General features: G+C 52.1%; 1 protein-coding gene across 5 annotated transcripts in view; it reads left to right on the plus strand.

Annotated features, from left to right (window-relative positions):
- Window positions 1–17,303, plus strand: part of TBL1X (transducin beta like 1 X-linked) — a 243,911-nt gene that overhangs the window by 212,314 nt on the left and 14,294 nt on the right. For all 5 annotated transcript variants that reach the window (XM_070289705.1, XM_070289708.1, XM_070289707.1 and 2 more), the window contains 6 exons: window positions 4,148–4,412; window positions 7,834–7,966; window positions 9,497–9,638; window positions 12,050–12,113; window positions 12,247–12,344; window positions 14,685–14,745. In XM_070289705.1, coding sequence (XP_070145806.1) covers window positions 4,148–4,412; window positions 7,834–7,966; window positions 9,497–9,638; window positions 12,050–12,113; window positions 12,247–12,344; window positions 14,685–14,745 — 763 coding nt within the window. The remainder of the gene's footprint in view (window positions 1–4,147; window positions 4,413–7,833; window positions 7,967–9,496; window positions 9,639–12,049; window positions 12,114–12,246; window positions 12,345–14,684; window positions 14,746–17,303) is intronic.

Here is a 17,303-nt window from a genome sequence, read left to right on the forward strand (position 1 = left end):
GGCCACCTGATGCGAAGAGCGGACTCATTGGGAAAGACCCTGATGCTGGGAAAGATTGAGGACAGGAGGAGAAGGGGACGACAGAAGAGGAGATGGCTGGATGGCATCACTGACTCAATGGACACGTGTTTGAGTGAACTCCAGGAGTTGCTGATGGACAGGGAGACCTGGTGTGCTGCAGTCCATGGGGTTGCAAAGAGTCGGACACGACGGAGTGACTGAACTGAACTGAACTGAACACTGGTGAGGGGGCCACTCTTCGTCCCCCTTCTGATATATGTGTCAGAAGCTTTCTCTGTCCCATTTTATACTTTAGTAAAACTTCTGCTACACAACAGCTCTTGAGTGATCAAGCCTGGTCCCTGGTCCTGAAGTGAAATCTTCTTCTTTGGAGATCAAGAGTCCGACACCGTTCACCATGAAGGGATCATCGTGATGCGTGGGAAAGGATGCTGATTTATAGTCTCTCGGAATCCTCCTGGGATTTGTTCCAAGACCTGCCGTGGGTACCAAAATCCACAGGGGGTGCTCGGGTCCCACAGCCAGCCCTTCTGTATCTGCGGATTCCGCCCGCCGCGGAGGGCAAACACAGTGGTGAGCGTGCTGGAACACATCCGCGTGTAGTGGATCCTGGGAGGTCAGACCCGCCTCGTTCAAGACTCAGCCGTGCCTCACGACGGGCATGGGCCAGCCACGGGCGCAGAAATCACCCTTCCTCCTGGAGGTCTCTCAGCAGTTCAGTGGAAGAGGGACCGTGTGAGTCATTTCGCCTAGAGTCTGTGTTTTATGTGAACCTGAGCAAGGGCACTCCCAGAAAATTGAAGCAGAGAGAGATGAGTACTGTTCAGTTCAAGGGGGTTATGTCAAGCGATGGCTTTGATAGAGGCCTCACTGCACAGCTGCCTCCGGGAGGTTGGGACCAGACGTGTGCATTTAAGTCGCTCCCGATTTGCTTAAATACCCTCCCTCTTTATAGATGAGGGCACGTGCGTATCGGGGCCAATTTTATAGCGGTTTTTAAATGAGTTATTGTAACCTTTTTAAAAAGTCAACATTCCGAAAACTAAAATCATGACATCTGGTCCCATCACCTCATGGCAAATAGATGGGGAAACAATGGAAACAGTGAGAGACTTTATTTTGGGGGGCTCCAAAATCACTGCAGATGGTGACTGCAGTCATGAAATTAAAAGATGCTTGCTTCTTGAAAGAAAAGCTACGACCAACCTAGAGAGCATATTAAAAAGCAGAGACATTACTTTGCCGACAAAGGTCCCTCTAGTCAAAGCTATGGTTTTTTTCCAGTAGTCATGTATGGATGTGAGAGTTGGACCATAAGGAAAGCTGAGTGCCAAAGAATTGATACTTTTGAGCTGTGGTGCTGGAGAAAACTCTTGAGAGTCCGTTGGACTACAGGGGAGATCCAACCAGTCCATCCTAAAGGAGATCAGTCCTGGGTGTTCATTGGAAGGACTGATGCTGAAGTTGAAACTGCAGTACTTTGGCCACCTGATGTGAAGAACTGACTCTTTGGAAAAGATCCTGATGCTGGTTCGCAAAGAGCCAGACACGACTGAGCAACTGAACTGAACTGAACCCTTTTAAAGATAAAGGGTGAGGGGTCAAGACAGCTTCCCTTCCCACCTGCTTTGCTGCTGTCTGGGGACTGTCCTGTGAGGATCCTGGGCCTCCTGTGACATCCGGGTCTTGCTGGAGTCTCAGTCTGAGACCGTCTGATTGTAACTGCACTTAGCTCCCTTTCTCCCCCGTCCTGCCTCCGTTTAGCGACAACCCCGCTCCATCCAGCACACTGCCGTGCCCCAGGTCCCCGTTTCCTGCTGCGACGCGTCCATCACGGCTGACATCGTTCAGCGGCCACACGCCCCCTCCCCTTTACCACCAGAAGTCTGCTCCCACAGTCACCCCACCCTCGAGCCCGTCTCCCTGAACCCTTGCACACTTTGCTCCGCCTCCTCTTCCCCTTTCTCATCCTTGCAGGCCTGTCTTTTCTTTGTCGTATTTATCGCCACTTTCCCTTCAGCTTTTACAATCACAGACGTAGCGTATCTCACATTCTCTCTTGTGTGTTCCTCTCTCCTTTTCCAAAACCCCACATCTCAGAGAACACCCAGCTGTCTGCCGACACTGTAGGCTTTCCTGCCTGACAGCAGGCAATCTCCTCTTTCCTTTTCTTACATCGGGGTGCCCGGGATCTTCTGCTGGCAACACGATCCCATCTAAGTCTCTCTCTCTCTCTTTTTTTTCCCCACAAGATACGTGTGGGAATAGGAGTACAGGACCCCAGCTCTCAGATTGTGCAATGCTGTGATTGGATTTCCCTGCACACACACAGATGCACACAAGCGCACACACACGTAACAGATATATATACGGACACACACACCCACACAGGCACACATACAGACACATACCCACATACACACACACAGGCACACACACACACATACCCACATACACACACACACAGGCACACAAACACACATACAGGCTTCCCTTGTAAAGGCAAAGGATTTTCAGCTGGTAAAGAATCCACCTGCAATGCAGGAGACCTAGGTTTGATTCCTGGTCAGAATGATCCACTGGAGAAGGGATAGGTTACCCACTCCAGTATTCTTGGGCTTCCCTGGTGGCTCAGCTGGTAAAGCATCCACCTGCAACGCAGGGGACCTGGGTTCAATCATGGGCTTGGGAAGATCCCTTGGAGAAGGGAACAGCTACCCACTCCAGCATTTTGGCCTGGAGAAGGGGTTGCGAAAGTTAGACGCGACTGAGTGACTTTCATTTTCACACACACACACACATAGCCTCACATACACCCAGTTTCCATGTCTTTCATTTCCATACCTTCTCTCCCTTGTCAATTCAAAATGCAACATTGCCTAGAGGAGACGGAAAGGTCGTCTCACTTGTCACTTAGCTTTCCAGTTGTTACAAGTGAGACAGTGTGCGTTTAGAGTTTAGGCAAGGAAGCGTTTTTATTACTCTGCGCAGTTACTACCTTTTGCAAAATCGTCATCCGTCTGGGGCATGAATATGCAAAGAAGGAAGGTGACGTAGAAGGCGGCCGGCCGGCCGGTCATCACTGGCCACTCCATGGGCAGAATCAGGGGATGAGGGTGACTTCTTTTTCCAGGTTCTACACTGGTCTCTAATTTTCAGATATTGTGTAGTATCCGGTAGTCAGCTGGGCTGCCGTTTCTTTTGACTACTGTGTAGTTGACACACACGTCCTTCAGCTCTTCCTGATTTATGAGGAAAGAACAGTCTAAAACCTGTCTGAGTATCCAGCAGACACAGCGAGAGGCCCGGAGTTTCGTGTGACTCTAATAATCAGAGCACCTTCTCAGGAAAGGACTCTGTTACTCTCTCCTGTGTTTTCTCAGCAGGTAGGGAGAGATTTTTTTTTTTTCATCCTCGATGAACACTAGGAGACTCGGAGGAAGCTGAGGAAACAGGCATGGTACCTCAGCGGTGCCGTCGTTAGCTGTATTATGGGTGCATCTTGCATCCTGAGTCCCCAGAAGTCACTTCGCATGGCAGTACATGCGTTTGATAATGTCAGATGGAAGGATACGCTCTGAGTCAGAGCCTGATTTGTTGTGGGGGTAGAAGCAGGACTTTGCAGCTTGAGCCGGAGACTTGTCAGAGGGTCTGGCAAGGGCAGGGTCTCTCACGCCGCTCTCCACTATTGAGGACCACACCGTTCCTCCCTGGGGGTGGAGGCGGGGGGCATCCTGTGCACTGGAGGATGTTCGGCAGCATCTCCGGTCCCTCCCCGCTGCGTGCCGGCTGCACCCATCCCCCTCCCACCCTGCAGTCGTGATCACCAGACACACCTCCAGATTTTCCCGGATGCCCCCCGGCCCTGAGGAGCAGGATCGCCCCCTTCCATTGAGACCACTGCAGCCCTCCAGTTGTGACGGGAAGTAGGAGGCTCGGGGTGGCCCCCTCACGCCTGGGTTCACGTTGCTATTGACCGAGTGCTGGGCCTCGGTGTCTGTGGGCTGCCCCTTCCCAGTTCCAATCCCGGGCAGCCCCCCACGCCTCCCCCAGGCAGCTGCGTTTCCAACCCAGGAGATGCCCAGCCAGCGCTGACCCACCCCGCTCCCTGGGGCTCTGTCCACAGGACGGCACAGTGTTTGACGGCCGCCCCATCGAGTCCCTGTCCCTGATCGACGCGGTGATGCCGGACGTGGTGCAGACGCGGCAGCAGGCCTTCCGGGAGAAGCTGGCCCAGCAGCAGGCGGCTGCGGCCGCAGCAGCCGCAGCCGCAGCAGCAGCCGCAGCAGCAGCCGCCACGACGGCAGCCCCCGCGGCCGTTTCCCAGCAGAACCCACCAAAGAACGGCGAGGCCACGGTCAACGGGGAGGAAAACGGAGCACACGCCATCAGTGAGTGCGGGGGGGTGCCCACTCCTGGCCGGCTTCTCTGGTGTCCTCCCAGTCCGGCTGGGTCCTCTGGTCGGTGCCCTGCAGGCCTTGCCTAGCGTTTGCTTACTCTGCACCCAGGAGGCCTTCTTGCTCCAATTTTCCCATCGAAATCCTTAGACGTGGTTTTGTTTGTTTAATTGGAGAATAATTAATGTGCAGAATCGTGTTGGTTTCTGCCATCCATCAACACCAGCATCTGCATAGGTATCCATAGGTCCCCTGCCATCCGTCAGCGCAAATCAGCCATAGATAGACCCATGATACACATGTCCCCTACCTCTTGAAGCTTCCTCCCAGCCCATCTCATCCCTCTAGGTTGTTTACAGAGCGCCCTGCATCACAGCAGCATATTCCTGTGCAGGAGTGTGCACGAGGTCGTTTCCGTCGCGTCTGCCTCTTTTGCAACCCCAGTGGACTGTCTCGGCTCCTCTGTCCCCGGGCTTCTCCAGGCAATAATGCTGGAGTGGGTCGCCGTTTCCTCTGCCCAGGAGCTCTTCCCAAGCCAGGGGTAGAACCCCTGTCTCTTGCATGGGCAGGCGGGTTCTTTACCACGAGCGCCACGTGGGACGCCGCAGCACACTCCCGCTGGCTGTCTAGTTTTATACGTGGTACCAGTGACGTGACTTTCCAATACCTGCACGTCCTCAGCTGTAGGGATTCTGCTGCTCTGACAGCTCACTTGGTGTAAAGGTAATTGTGTTGCCGTGTGAACACCGCCCGGCTCAGGAGGGTCTCGTCTCTGGAGGCTCCCTGCACTGTCCTGCCCTGTGGACGGATTCTGACATGACACTCAGAACCCGTGGTCACTGAGAGGTCACCAGGCCCGCATAGCGAATGCTGGCTTATGCGGTTCGTTGCAGCAGGGTTCCTGTTAGCTAATGCCCAAAAGTGTGTGCGAAATGAGGCAGAGAGCCTCAAATTAGAGAGTGCTTAGTTGCTCAATAATATCCAGCTCCTTGCAACCTCATGAACTGTAGCCCGCCAGGCTCCTCTGTCCATTTAATGGTCCAGGCAAGAACACTGGAATGTGGGTAGCCATTCCCTTCTCCAGGGGATCTTCCCGACCCAGGGATCGGACCTGCGTCTCCTGTATTGGTAGGCGGATTCTTTACCGTCCGAGCCGCTAGGGAAGGCCAGAGAACCTCCTGCTTACAAATTCAGAGACGGCTTCAAGGACAGCTTCAGAGTGTGCATCTGTGTACGTGCGTGTAAGGCTCTGCCAGTGAGTGTGTGTTCTTCCCTATTTTGAACGCCCCTTCCCTCCAAGGCGCTGCACTCTCCCGAGGGGGAAGATAGTCATCTTCGGGCCGAGGCCTCTCCGCACTGGAGTTGGGACACGGCTCAACCACTGGGCAGAGAGAAGGGCCAGGCTGCCATGCATCGAATCACATGACCTCCCATCAGCAGGCCCCGTAATCATTGTTCACAAGGTTCGCAAGGATGGGGGCCAGGAAAGGAGATGAAAAGATAACGTGGCTTGTGCCTTCACGTCATTCGTGGACTTGCCCTGCCCCGTGGGGTCTCTCCGTCAAGGTGCTAAGAGCGAAACAGGAAGAAAGTGAACGTCCTCGTTTGCTTCAGCTACAGCCCAGGGGGTGAACGTCCCTGTTTTCTTCACCTTCCACCCCAGAAAGGAAGCGTAACTGGTGAGGCTTGAGAAATCTACGTACCTACGACTGTGACAGAAATCTTGCGAACTTTTAAACTCCACCATGTCTTTCAATCTAAGATGCCGAGGAAGCGTAGCCACATGGAGACCTCAAGGTGTGCTGGAAGCTCCCAGCTCCTCCTTCGTTTGAGGGGGCCTCGGCGGTGGGGTTACTTTCCACTTGACGGCTGGCCACCAACCTCCCCACCTAAACACACACACACACACGCAGGCAATGTCCAGTTTTCCAACCTCTACTCCGTCCGACCTGCTCTTGTTACAAGGCAGCTTCAGCCAGACTTACAGCGTCTGAATTTAGACTTCACTCTGACCTTCAAGAACCTTCTTTCTTGTGCCGCATAGAAGGGGAAAAAACGGTTCCGCGGTGCAGGAGACCCAGGTTCGATCCCTGGGTCGGGAAGATCCTCGGAGAAGGAAATGGCAACCCACTCCAGTATTCCCGCCTGGGGAAATCCCATGGACAGAGGAGCCTGGCGGGCTGCAGTCCAGGGGGTCGCAAGGAGTCGGGCATGGCTGAGTGACTAAACGCTACAGTATGATCCGGGATGAGTCTCTTCTGTGTAGCGTCGACCATGATTGTCGCCCCCGACTCTTTCACAACCTGGAGTCCCCTTGGGGTCATCTGGGGTGTGTCTGCATGGCTTCAAAAGCCCGGAACACACTTGGCTCCAGTAAGAAAATAGCATTTGAGTCCCAAGACCATGAGGTGGTTTGCAGGCTGAGGGGTTGTGGGTGGTGAGCCTTCTGGAAGAAGGATGCCATGTCCATGTGGGAGCTTCGTAGGTTAGGAGCTAACACATCAGGAAGATGTCTTATAAAATCACTTGTCCCCTCAACAGAAGGAACTTTTGCTGAGAAAACTTTATATGTATCCTAGTTATCCCCACTGTCATTTGAATTGTAACTTGTATTCTAGCAGCAGTGTCTGCAGCTGACTTGCTCAGTTGCGAAGTTGTTCACCAGTAAAGATCTTTTCTGCCAGTGCAGGAGACATTAAGAGAGGCGGGTTCGATCCCTGGGTCGGGAAGATCCCTTAGAGAAGAAAATGGCAACCCACTCCAGTATTTTTGCCTGGAGAATCCCTGTGGACAGAGAAGCCGGGTCCCAAAGAGGCGGACGTGACAGCGCTAAACAGCAGCAACTTGACTTAAGTTCTAGGCATATAACAAAGAGTGAGATAGCCTTTGGTATTCAGAAACTCCTAACTTCTCTTTCGTTGCTGTTGTTCATTCAGTGGTATCTGATTCTTTGAGACCTCGTGGGCTAGCACACCAGTCTTCCCTGTCCATCACCATTTCCTGGAGTTTGCTCAGACTCAGGTCCATTGAGTCAGTGATGCCATCCAATTCTCCTCATTGACTTCTTAGGAAAATGTAACAAAATATACTTCTTTTTACTGTAGAAATAAAAGAGAGAGAAGGAACCTTCAAATTCTGTCCAAGAGACAGCTGTCTCCTGTTTGTGTCCAGTCTTGTTCCCATTGTTATTACCTATGAGCCTGGCCCTAGTTACAAAGAATAAACACCAGTTTTTAATTCTCCTATCAGATTTGGAGACTGTGAAGAGGTGTGGCTTCACAGAAGCCGTAATCTGATTATAATCGTCACCAGTGGCCTGGCAGTGCAGTGGAGGAAGTTGTCTATAAAGCTTACATGCCCTGAGGATGGATGGATTTCTTCCGTGACACGTGTCCTGTCCTGTTCCCCGCAACAGATAATCATTCAAAACCAATGGAAATCGACGGAGATGTGGAGATCCCACCCAGCAAAGCCACCGTCCTTCGGGGCCACGAGTCCGAGGTGTTCATTTGTGCCTGGAACCCTGTCAGTGACCTCTTGGCTTCGGGGTAAGGGGTTAGGTCGGGGGTACCCGGAGTCCAGGTGTCCGAGTCCTCCAGGCTCAGGTTGGGGGGTGCCTGGGGTCCAGGTGTCCGAGTCCTCTAGGGTCGGGGGGGGGGTGCCCAGGTTCCAGGTGTCCCAGTCCTTCAGAGTCAGGTTGGGGGGGTTCCTGGGGTCCAGGTGTCTGAGTCCTCCAGGGTCAGGTTGGGAGTTTGCATGGGGTCCAGGTGTCTGAATCCTCCAGGCTCAGGTTGGGGGTTGCCTGGGGTCCAGGTGTCCGAGTCCTCCAGGGTCAGGTTGGGGGTTTTCCCGGGGTCCAGGTGTCCGAGTCCTCCAGGGTCAGGTTGGGAGTTTTCTTGGGGTCCAGGTGTCCGAGTCCTCCAGGGTCAGATTGGGGGTTTTCCTGGGGTCCAGGTGTCTGAGTCCTCCAGGGTCAGGTTGGTGGGGTGCCTGGAGTTCAGGTGTCCGAGTCCTCCAGGGTCAGGTTGGAGGGTCCCCGGGGTCCAGGTGTCCGAGTCCTCCAGGGTCAGGCAGGGGGTGCCTGGGGTTCAGGTGTCCGAGTCCTCCAGGGTCAGGCAGGGGGTGCCTGGGGTTCAGGTGTCCGAGTCCTCCAGGGTCAGGCCAGGGGTGCCCAGTGACCAGGTGTCTGAGTCCTCCAGGGTCAGGTTGGTGGGGTGCCCGGAGTTCAGGTGTCCGAGTCCTCCAGGGTCAGGCCAGGGGTGCCCCGTGACCAGGTGTCCGAGTCCTCCAGGGTCAGGCAGGGGGTGCCTGGGGTTCAGGTGTCCGAGTCCTCCAGGATCAGGTTGGAGGGTGCCCAGGGTCCAGGTGTCCGAGTCCTCCAGGGTCAGGCAAGAGGTGCCCAGTGACCAGGTTTCCGAGTCCTCCAGGGTCAGATTGGGGGTTTTCCTGGGGTCCAGGTGTCTGAGTCCTCCAGGGTCAGGTTGGTGGGGTGCCCGGAGTTCAGGTGTCTGAGTCCTCCAGGGTCAGGTTGGAGGGTGCCTGGGGTCCAGGTGTCCGAGTCCTCCAGGGTCAGGCAAGGGGTGCCCAGTGACCAGGTGTCTGAGTCCTCCGGGGTCAGGTTGGGGGGTGCCCATGTCTGGGTGTTCTGAGTCCTCCAGGGTCAGGTTAGGGGGCGCCAGGGTCCAGGTGTCTGAGTATACACAGGTTGGGGGGTATGTAGACATAGGTGCCCGGGGTCTGGGTGTCCAAGTCCTTCCTCCTGGGACAGACACTACCTTCCTACGTCATGTTTGCAATCTTCTCAGTGTACAGAGCAGGGCTTTGAGCGAGGGGAACCCTTGGGGTGTCTAAGCCTGTGCAAAAGTCCTTATTCAGCTCTTTTCTCAGCCGTGTGGAAAGCTATGCGCAGACATTTAAAATGACTAAGGGCACCTAAGAGTGGAAAGAGAAAACCACGGTGATTTTTTGTTTTCTGGAGCAAGATTAAAAAGATGGATACCCAGCCAGGTGACAAGCAGCAGTGGGTGTCACTTGCTCTGGGCCCGGGAGCTTGAAGCCTGGCTGTGTTCCTTGCGCAGGTCCGGAGACTCGACCGCCAGGATATGGAACCTGAATGAAAACAGCAACGGGGGCTCCACGCAGCTGGTGCTGAGGCACTGTATCCGGGAGGGGGGCCACGACGTCCCCAGTAACAAAGACGTCACCTCGCTGGACTGGAACGTAAGCCGCCTCCCTCCCGGACGCCATCAGGGACACCTGTGCGGTCCCTGTGGCCTTGGCAAGGGCTTGTGGCATTGGATGGAGCTGGGGCGCACCCCAGGAAGGGGACGGGATTGTGGGTCAGCCCAGCCAGGGGTCCAGGCCGACCACCAGCCGGATGGTGTTCAGTAAGCTGCACGTCGACAGGAGGAGTCTGGCGGCTTTATCGCGGAGCCTGTTACATGGGGGTACCCTGTGAGGTGTGCCCAGGAAGATGCTGACTTCCCACCCAACCCCCAGCATCTGTGCCTGGGCGCACACACAGCTCTCCAGCGTCTTTTCACTTTCTCTTTATCACGTTCTTTTTTTTTTTTTTTGGACTATACATAAGTTTATTTTTTTTCTGTTTTCGATTTTATTTTACTAATTTATTTTAATCAGAGGGTTAATTGCTTTACACTATTGTGGTGGTTTTTGCCATACTTGACGTGAATCTGCCATGGGTATACACGTGTTCCCCATCCTGAACCCCCCTCCCACCTCCCTCCTCTTCCCATCCTTCTGGGTCATTCCAGTGCACCAGCCCTGAGCACCCTGTCTCATGCATCGAACCTGGACTGGCGATCTGTTTCACATACGATAATATGCATGTTTCAGTGCTGTTCTCTCAGATCATGCCACCCTCGCCTTCACCCACAGAGTCCAAAAGACTGTTCTGTACATCTGTGTCTCTTTTGCTATCTCGCATATAGGGTCATTGTTACCATCTTTGTAAATTCCATATATATGTGTTGGTATACTGTATTGGTGTTTTCCTTTCTGACTTCACTCTGTATCACTTCAGTTGCTCAGTCGTGTCTGACTCTTTGCAACCCCATGAATCGCAGCACGCCAGGCCTCCCTGTCCATCACCAACTCCTAGAGTCCACCCATACCCATGTCCATTGAGTCAGTGATGCCATCCAGCCATCTCATCCTCTGTCATCCTCTTCTCGTCCTGCCCTCAGTCTTTCCCAGCATCAGGGCCTTTTCCAATGAGTCAGCTCTCTGCATCAGGTGACCAAAGTCTTGGAGTTTCAGGTTCAAAATCAGTCTCTCCAATGAACACCCAGGACTGATCTCCTTTAGGATGGATTGGTTGGATCTCCTTGCAGTCCAAGGGACTCTCAAGAGTCTTCCCCAACACCACAGTTCAAAAGCATCAATTCTTCTGTGCTCAGCCTTCTTTATAGTCCAACTCTCACATCCATACATGACCACTGAAAAACCATAGCCTTGACTAGACGGACCTTTGTTGGCAAAGTAATGTCTCTGCTTTTCAATATGTTGTCTAGGTTGGCCATAACTTTCCTTCCAAGGAGTAATCGTCTTTTAATTTCATGGCTACAGTCACCATCTGCAGTGGTTTTGGAGCCCAGAAAAATAAAGTCAGCCACTGTTTCCCCATCTGTTGGCCATGAAGTGATGGGACCGGATGCCATGATCTTAGTTTTCTGAATGTTGAGCTTTAAGCCAACTTTTTCACTCTCCTCTTTCACTTTCATCAAGAAGCTCTTTAGTTCTTCCTCACTTTCTGCCATAAGGGTGGTGTCACCTGCATATCTGAGGTTATTGATATTTCTCCTAGCAATCTTGATTCCAGCTTGTGCTTCCTCCAGCCCAGCATTTCTCATGATGTACTCTGCATATAAGTTAAATAAGCAGGGTGTCAGTATACAGCCTTGACGTACTCCTTTTCCTATTTGTAACCTGTATAATAGGCTGCAGATTCATCCACCTCGTTAGAACTGATTCAGATGCATTCTTTTTCATGGCTAGGTCATATTCCATTGTGCATATGTACCACAGCTTTCTTACCCATTCGTCTGCTGATGGGCATCTGGGTTGCTTCCATGTCCTGGCTATAGTAAAGTGCTGTGATGATCATTCAGGTACACGTGTCTCCTTCACTTCTGGTTTCCTCGGTGTGTGTGCCCAGCAGTGGGATTGCTGGGCTGTATGGCAGCTCTGTTTCCAGTTTTTTAAGGGATCTCCACACTGTTCTCCATAGTGGCTGTCCTAGTTTGCATTCCCACCAACAGTTTATCATATCCCTGTATATCCTGTCATTTCGTCACAAATGCTTCTCTCGTCCAAGTATCTGCAGCTATTTCTCAAAGCTCGCCAAGGTCTCCGAAAGCCACACAGTAGCTTTTCATACAGTGCCTTTTGTTGATGTCGTCAGTGGTGACAGAGTGTGGTGTGTTTTCCTCGCCCCCTGGCCTTGTGATGATTTTGGGGGAGGGAAGCCTGGGACTTCCCCGGTGGCCCAGAGGTCAGGAGTCTGCACCTCTATCGCAGGGGCCGTGAGTTCGACCCCTGCTCGGGGAATGAAGGTCCCCTGTGCAAGCTCTAATAAACAGTTTGTGTTGGTGTGTGTTTCTGGCCCACAGAGTGACGGGACACTGTTGGCTACGGGTTCCTATGATGGTTTTGCAAGAATCTGGACAGAGGATGGTAAGTCCTCCTGACCCCGCCTCCCTCGCATTAGGGTTGGAGGAGGGGTGCTTTCAGTTGTCATCATCTGGGGTACAGACCGAGCGTGTCTCAGAAATCACCCCGCTTTCTCTCTTTGTTTGTAACGTACCAGGTAACCTGGCCAGCACCTTAGGTCAACATAAAGGCCCCATCTTCGCCTTGAAGTGGAACAAGAAGGGCAATTACATTTTGAGTGCTGGAGTAGACAAAGTGAGTGTTTGCGTGAGATACATTGCTATTTTCATCTATGTTTAATCTCTCGGAAAACGTCACGGTTTCTTTGAATTCTGGGAATTCTGCCTCCCCCTTAAGAAATCAAAGGGGCCTTGTTTGGAGGTTTTGTGAGCTTCTGTGGTTTTGATCTTCTGGAATTCTAGAAGTGTCTGAGTGAGAGACTGTCTACCGTGATGAATCAACTATGGCGGGAATAATAACAGTGTTCTTGAAAATGATATAATCTCAGGGAGGAAATATAAGTTAGGGATACTGGCTTTGGCCCTCAGTGCGTGCTTAACCCAGAGTGGCTAACCTGTATTTCTGATCCATAAAAGTCTTTGGGTAAGTCATGTTTACTTTGGCTCAGTGTATGCTTAAGGTAACGCAGAGTAAGTTGTGAGGTCCATGGGGTCGCAAACGAGTCAGGCATGACTGAGCGACTGAACTGAACTGATAGTAAGTTGTTACGACAACTGATGTAGTGTGTGAAGTTGTGTCAGAATTGTGAAAGTGTTTATATATTCTCTGCCTTGCCAGACTTGTGACTGGCTCCGTTAAGAGTAAAGAGTTCAGTTCAGTCAGTCGTGTCCGACTCTCTGCGACCCAATGGACTGCAGCACGCCGGGCCTCCCTGTCCATCACCAACTCCCAGCGTTTATTCAAGCTCATGTCCATTGAGTCTGTGATGCCATCCAGCCTCCTCATCCTCTACCATCCCCTTCTCCTCCCGCCTTCAATCTTTCCCAGCATCAGGGTCTTTTCAAATGAGTCAGCTGTTCGCATCAGGTGGCCAAAGGATTGGAGTCTCAGCCTCAACATCAGTCCTTACAGTGAACACTCAAGATTGATCTCCATCAAACAAAAAATTGTTGGGACTTCCCTGGCAGTCCAGTGGTTAGGACGTGGCACTTTCTCTGCTCAGGGCCCAGGTTCAGTACCCGGTCAGGGAACTAAAATCCTATAAACCACAGTGTGGAGCGGGGGATAAAAATGTTAATTGGTCTAGAGCTTCCCAGGTGGCGCGAGTGGTAAAGAACCCGCCTGCCAGTTCAGGAGACTTATGAGATGCAGGTTCGTTCCCTGGATCGGGAAGATCCCCTGGAGGAAAGCATGGCAACCCACTCCAGTGTTCTTGCCTGGAGAATCCTATGGACAGAGGAGCCTGGTGGGCTTACAGTCCATGGGGTCACAGAGAGTCAGACACGACTGAAGCGACTTTTGTGCTGGAGCTGGCCTGAAGGTTTTCAAACACACTCAGTGCTGTCAGTATTTCGCCAGGAAAAGTTAAGGCTGTTGATACAAAGTAGAACCAGTTTTTCCTAAAGGAAGATCTTGATTAAAATGTCATTGACAGGGAGGCGTCAAGTTTCCAGTTTAGCTGAAAACTCCAGTTGAGAATTAATTCCAAATGTTTTGCATCGAGCTGCCTCCGGCTTCTTCCCCAAGTGTCTCCCAAATACTATAATGTGTTCCGAAGCATTCGAGACTTCCTTTGTCTTCTGGAGTGGAGATCTTTTTTTTTTTTCCCTCCTTAATATGTGCAGCAATACATCAGTGCCAGACCCCAGTGGAACCCAGTTTCTCTAGCCTGTGTAATGCCCCTACTTCACAGAGTGACAGGAATTTTCAGAAGTAACCATTTCTGCAGCTTTTCACTTGGAAAATTGCTCCAAAACAGAGTTTTATATATGCATTGTTTGTGTGTGTGTGTTTTAATAGTTTCTCAAGTTTGGGACTTCCCTGCTGGGTCCAGTGGTTAAGACTCTGCGCTTTCTAGTGCAGAGGGGCACACGTTTGATGCATGGCTGGGATCTCACGTCCTGTGCAACCAAAAATCTCTTCATTTAAAAAGAAAAGTTTTTTTGTTTTAATGATAGGTTTTTAAGTTTGAGGATAAAAATGGGACTCCCACCAGAATTGGTAGTTTCCTGCATATCAGTTATGGCTGCCGTTGTCCAGAGGAGTATAATAACCAGACAGGCGTGGCTGAGTTCATAAGTGTGATGTCTAGGTGATTTAAGTGTGTAAGACACACCCTGGATTCCAAAGAGCGGGTGAAAAAGACGCAGGCCACGTGATGCGAACATATCGATTCACGTTGAAGTGACGACGTTTTCACTGTACTGGAGTGGAATAAACTATATATTGTGAAAATAAGTTTTACTGGTTTTTTAATTATTTTTTACTGTGCTTACTAGAAAATTTTAACTTGAACAGTGCTAGTTTAGAAAAAAGAAGGGCTCGCTGTGTTCTCGTGTGTGACAAATTTTTCTGGAGAAAACTTGGCTGGAGGAACCCGTAACTAAATTTTTTTTTTTTTTTTGTGGATTACAGACAACAATAATCTGGGATGCTCACACAGGAGAAGCCAAACAGCAGTTTCCGTTTCATTCTGGTGAGTACTTTCTTAATATTTACTTTTTCCTTTTTTTTTAACTTTTCTTGTTTTTAATTCAAAAATAAGAATCCGGAGTCCTGAGAAGGGTCCCTTTAAGTAACGGTGAATGCTCGGAAGAGGGCATGCGTCAAGAGCAGTGCTGAGCGTGTGGGGTGGACGTTTGCTGACACATCGTGGCCCTGAGGTGATGTGTTGGCAGACTTCCGAGGGTCTCTCCTGATGGGCAGATCTGGGTTCCTGGTGATGTTCAGAACCACAGGGCTGGCCCCCAGGACTCCCCAAGCCAGCGCGACCCACCTCGGTGCCCGGGAAGGGCTCCAAGCAGGAGGGGACGGTGTGTCCCTGCAGGAGCAGACTGGGAGGAGAGGCTCCCCGCAGGGTCCTCGACATGACTGTGGCAGAGGCACGTGGCCCTTGGTTCCCTCCTGGTGCAGCCGGCAGACCCGGGGAGGCGCCCCGTGCATACGCGCCCCGTGCATACCGCGCCCCGTGCATACCTCGCCCCGCTGGAGAGGCAGTCAGCCCGTGTCTTCCGTGGCTGTGCCCGAGGACTCATCTGTGCACACATCTCTGGCGGTGCTGGGCTCGGGGTGCTTGGTCCTGCCTTACTCCTGACAGCATGATGGAGGTGGGAGTCACTGAGCCTTTGTAGAGTTGTGTTTCCCCACCAGGAAGTGGGCCGGGCTCCAAGAGCAGGGAGCTTGGACGCCCAACCTGTGAGCGTGTGTATGTGGGTGTGTGTGTGTGTGAGCGTGTGTAGGTGGGTCTGTGTGTGTGTTTCTGTGCATGTCTCTCTGTGTGGCGATGTGCATCTGTCGCGGGGGGGAGGGTCTGTGTATGTGTCTCTCTGTAGGGGAGTCCCTGTGTATGAGGGGTCGGGTCTGTATGTGAGTGTGTCTCTCTTTGTGGAAGGGGTCTGTGTGTGGGTGTGTGTCTGTGTGTGGGAAGGGATGTGTCTTTGGGGGGGAGATCTGTGTGTGTGGGTATCTCCCTGGAGGGGCCTGGCTGTGTGGGTGTGTGTCTCTTTGTGGAAGTTGTCTGTGTGTGGATGTGTGTCTCTTTGTGGAAGGGGTCTGTGTGTGGGTTGTGTATGTGTGTGGGTGTCTGTCTCTCTGTAGAAGGGTCTGGGTGTGCGTCTGTGTGTGGGTGTGTGTCTCTTTGTGAAAGGGGTCTGTGTGGGTGTGTGTCTGTGTGTGGGTGTGTGTCTGTGTGTGGCCATGTGTCTCTAGAAAGGGGTCTGTGTGTGGGTGTGTGTCTCTTTGTGAAAGGGGTTTGTGTGTGGGTGTGTGTGTGTGGGTGTGTGTCTGTGTGTGGCCATGTGTCTCTAGAAGGGTCTGTGTGTGGGTGTGTGTCTCTCATTGTGGAAGGGGTCTGTGTGTGTGTGTCTGTGTGTGACTGTGTGTGTGTGTGTCTCTCTCTTTGTGGAAGGGGTCTGTGTGTGGGTGTGTGTCTGTGTGTCTCTCTTTGTGGAAGGGGTCTGTGTGTGTGTGTGTCTCTCTGGAAGCTGTCTGTGTGTGTGTGTGTCTGTGTATGGGTATGTGTCTCTCTGTGGAAGGGGTCTGTGTGGGTGTGTGTATCTCTTTGTGGAAGGTGTCTGGATATGTATGTGTGTGGGTGTGTGTCTCTTTATGAAAGGGGTCTGTGTGTGGGTGTGTGTCTCGTTGTGGAAGGCGTCTGTGTGGATGTGTGTCTCTTTGTGGAAGGGGTCTGTGTGGGTTGTGTCTGTGTGTGGGCGTGTGTCTCTAGAAAGGAGTCTATGTGTGGGTGTGTGTCTCTCATTGTGGAAGGGGTCTCTGTGTGTGTGTCTGTGTGTGACTGTGTGTGTGTGTCTCTCTCTCTCTTTGTGGAAGGGGTCTGTGTGTGAGTGTGTGTCTGTGTGAGGGAAGGGATGTGTCTTTGGGGGGATCTGTGTGTGTGGGTATCTCTCTGGAGGGGCCTGTCTGTGTGGATGTGTGTCTCTTTGTGGAAGGGGTCTGTGTGTGGGTTGTGTATGTGTGTGGGTGTGTGTCTCTCATTGTGGAAGGGGTCTGTGTGTGTGTGTCCGTGTGTGACTGTGTGTCTGTGTGAGTGTGTGTCTCTCTTTGTGGAAGGGGTCTGTGTGTGGGTGTGTGGGTGTGTGTGAGTGTGTGTCTCTCTTTGTGGAAGGGGTCTGTGTGTGTGTGTGTCCATGTGTGACTGTGTGTCTGTGTGTGTGTGTGTCTCTCTTTGTGGAAGGGGTCTGTGTGTGTGTGTGTCCATGTGTGACTGTGTGTCTATGTGTGTGTGTGTCTCTCTGTGGAAGGGGTCTGTGTGTGTGACCGTGTGTGGGTGTGTGTCTGTGTCTGAGCATGTGTCTCTCTTTGTGGAAGGAGTCTGTGTGTCTGTGTGTATCTGTATGTGGGTGTGTCTCTCTTTGTGAAAGGGGTCTGTGTGTGTGTGTCTCTCTGGAAACTGTGTGTGTGTGTGTGTCTGTGTGTGGGTATGTGTCTCTCTGTGGAAGGGGTCTGTGTGGGTGTGTGTATCTCTTTGTGGAAGGTGTCTGTGTTTGGATGTGTATGTGTGTGGGTGTGTGTCTC

The sequence above is a fragment of the Ovis canadensis genome, chromosome X (assembly GCF_042477335.2).
Source record: "Ovis canadensis isolate MfBH-ARS-UI-01 breed Bighorn chromosome X, ARS-UI_OviCan_v2, whole genome shotgun sequence".
Classification (NCBI taxonomy): Eukaryota; Metazoa; Chordata; class Mammalia; order Artiodactyla; family Bovidae; genus Ovis; species Ovis canadensis.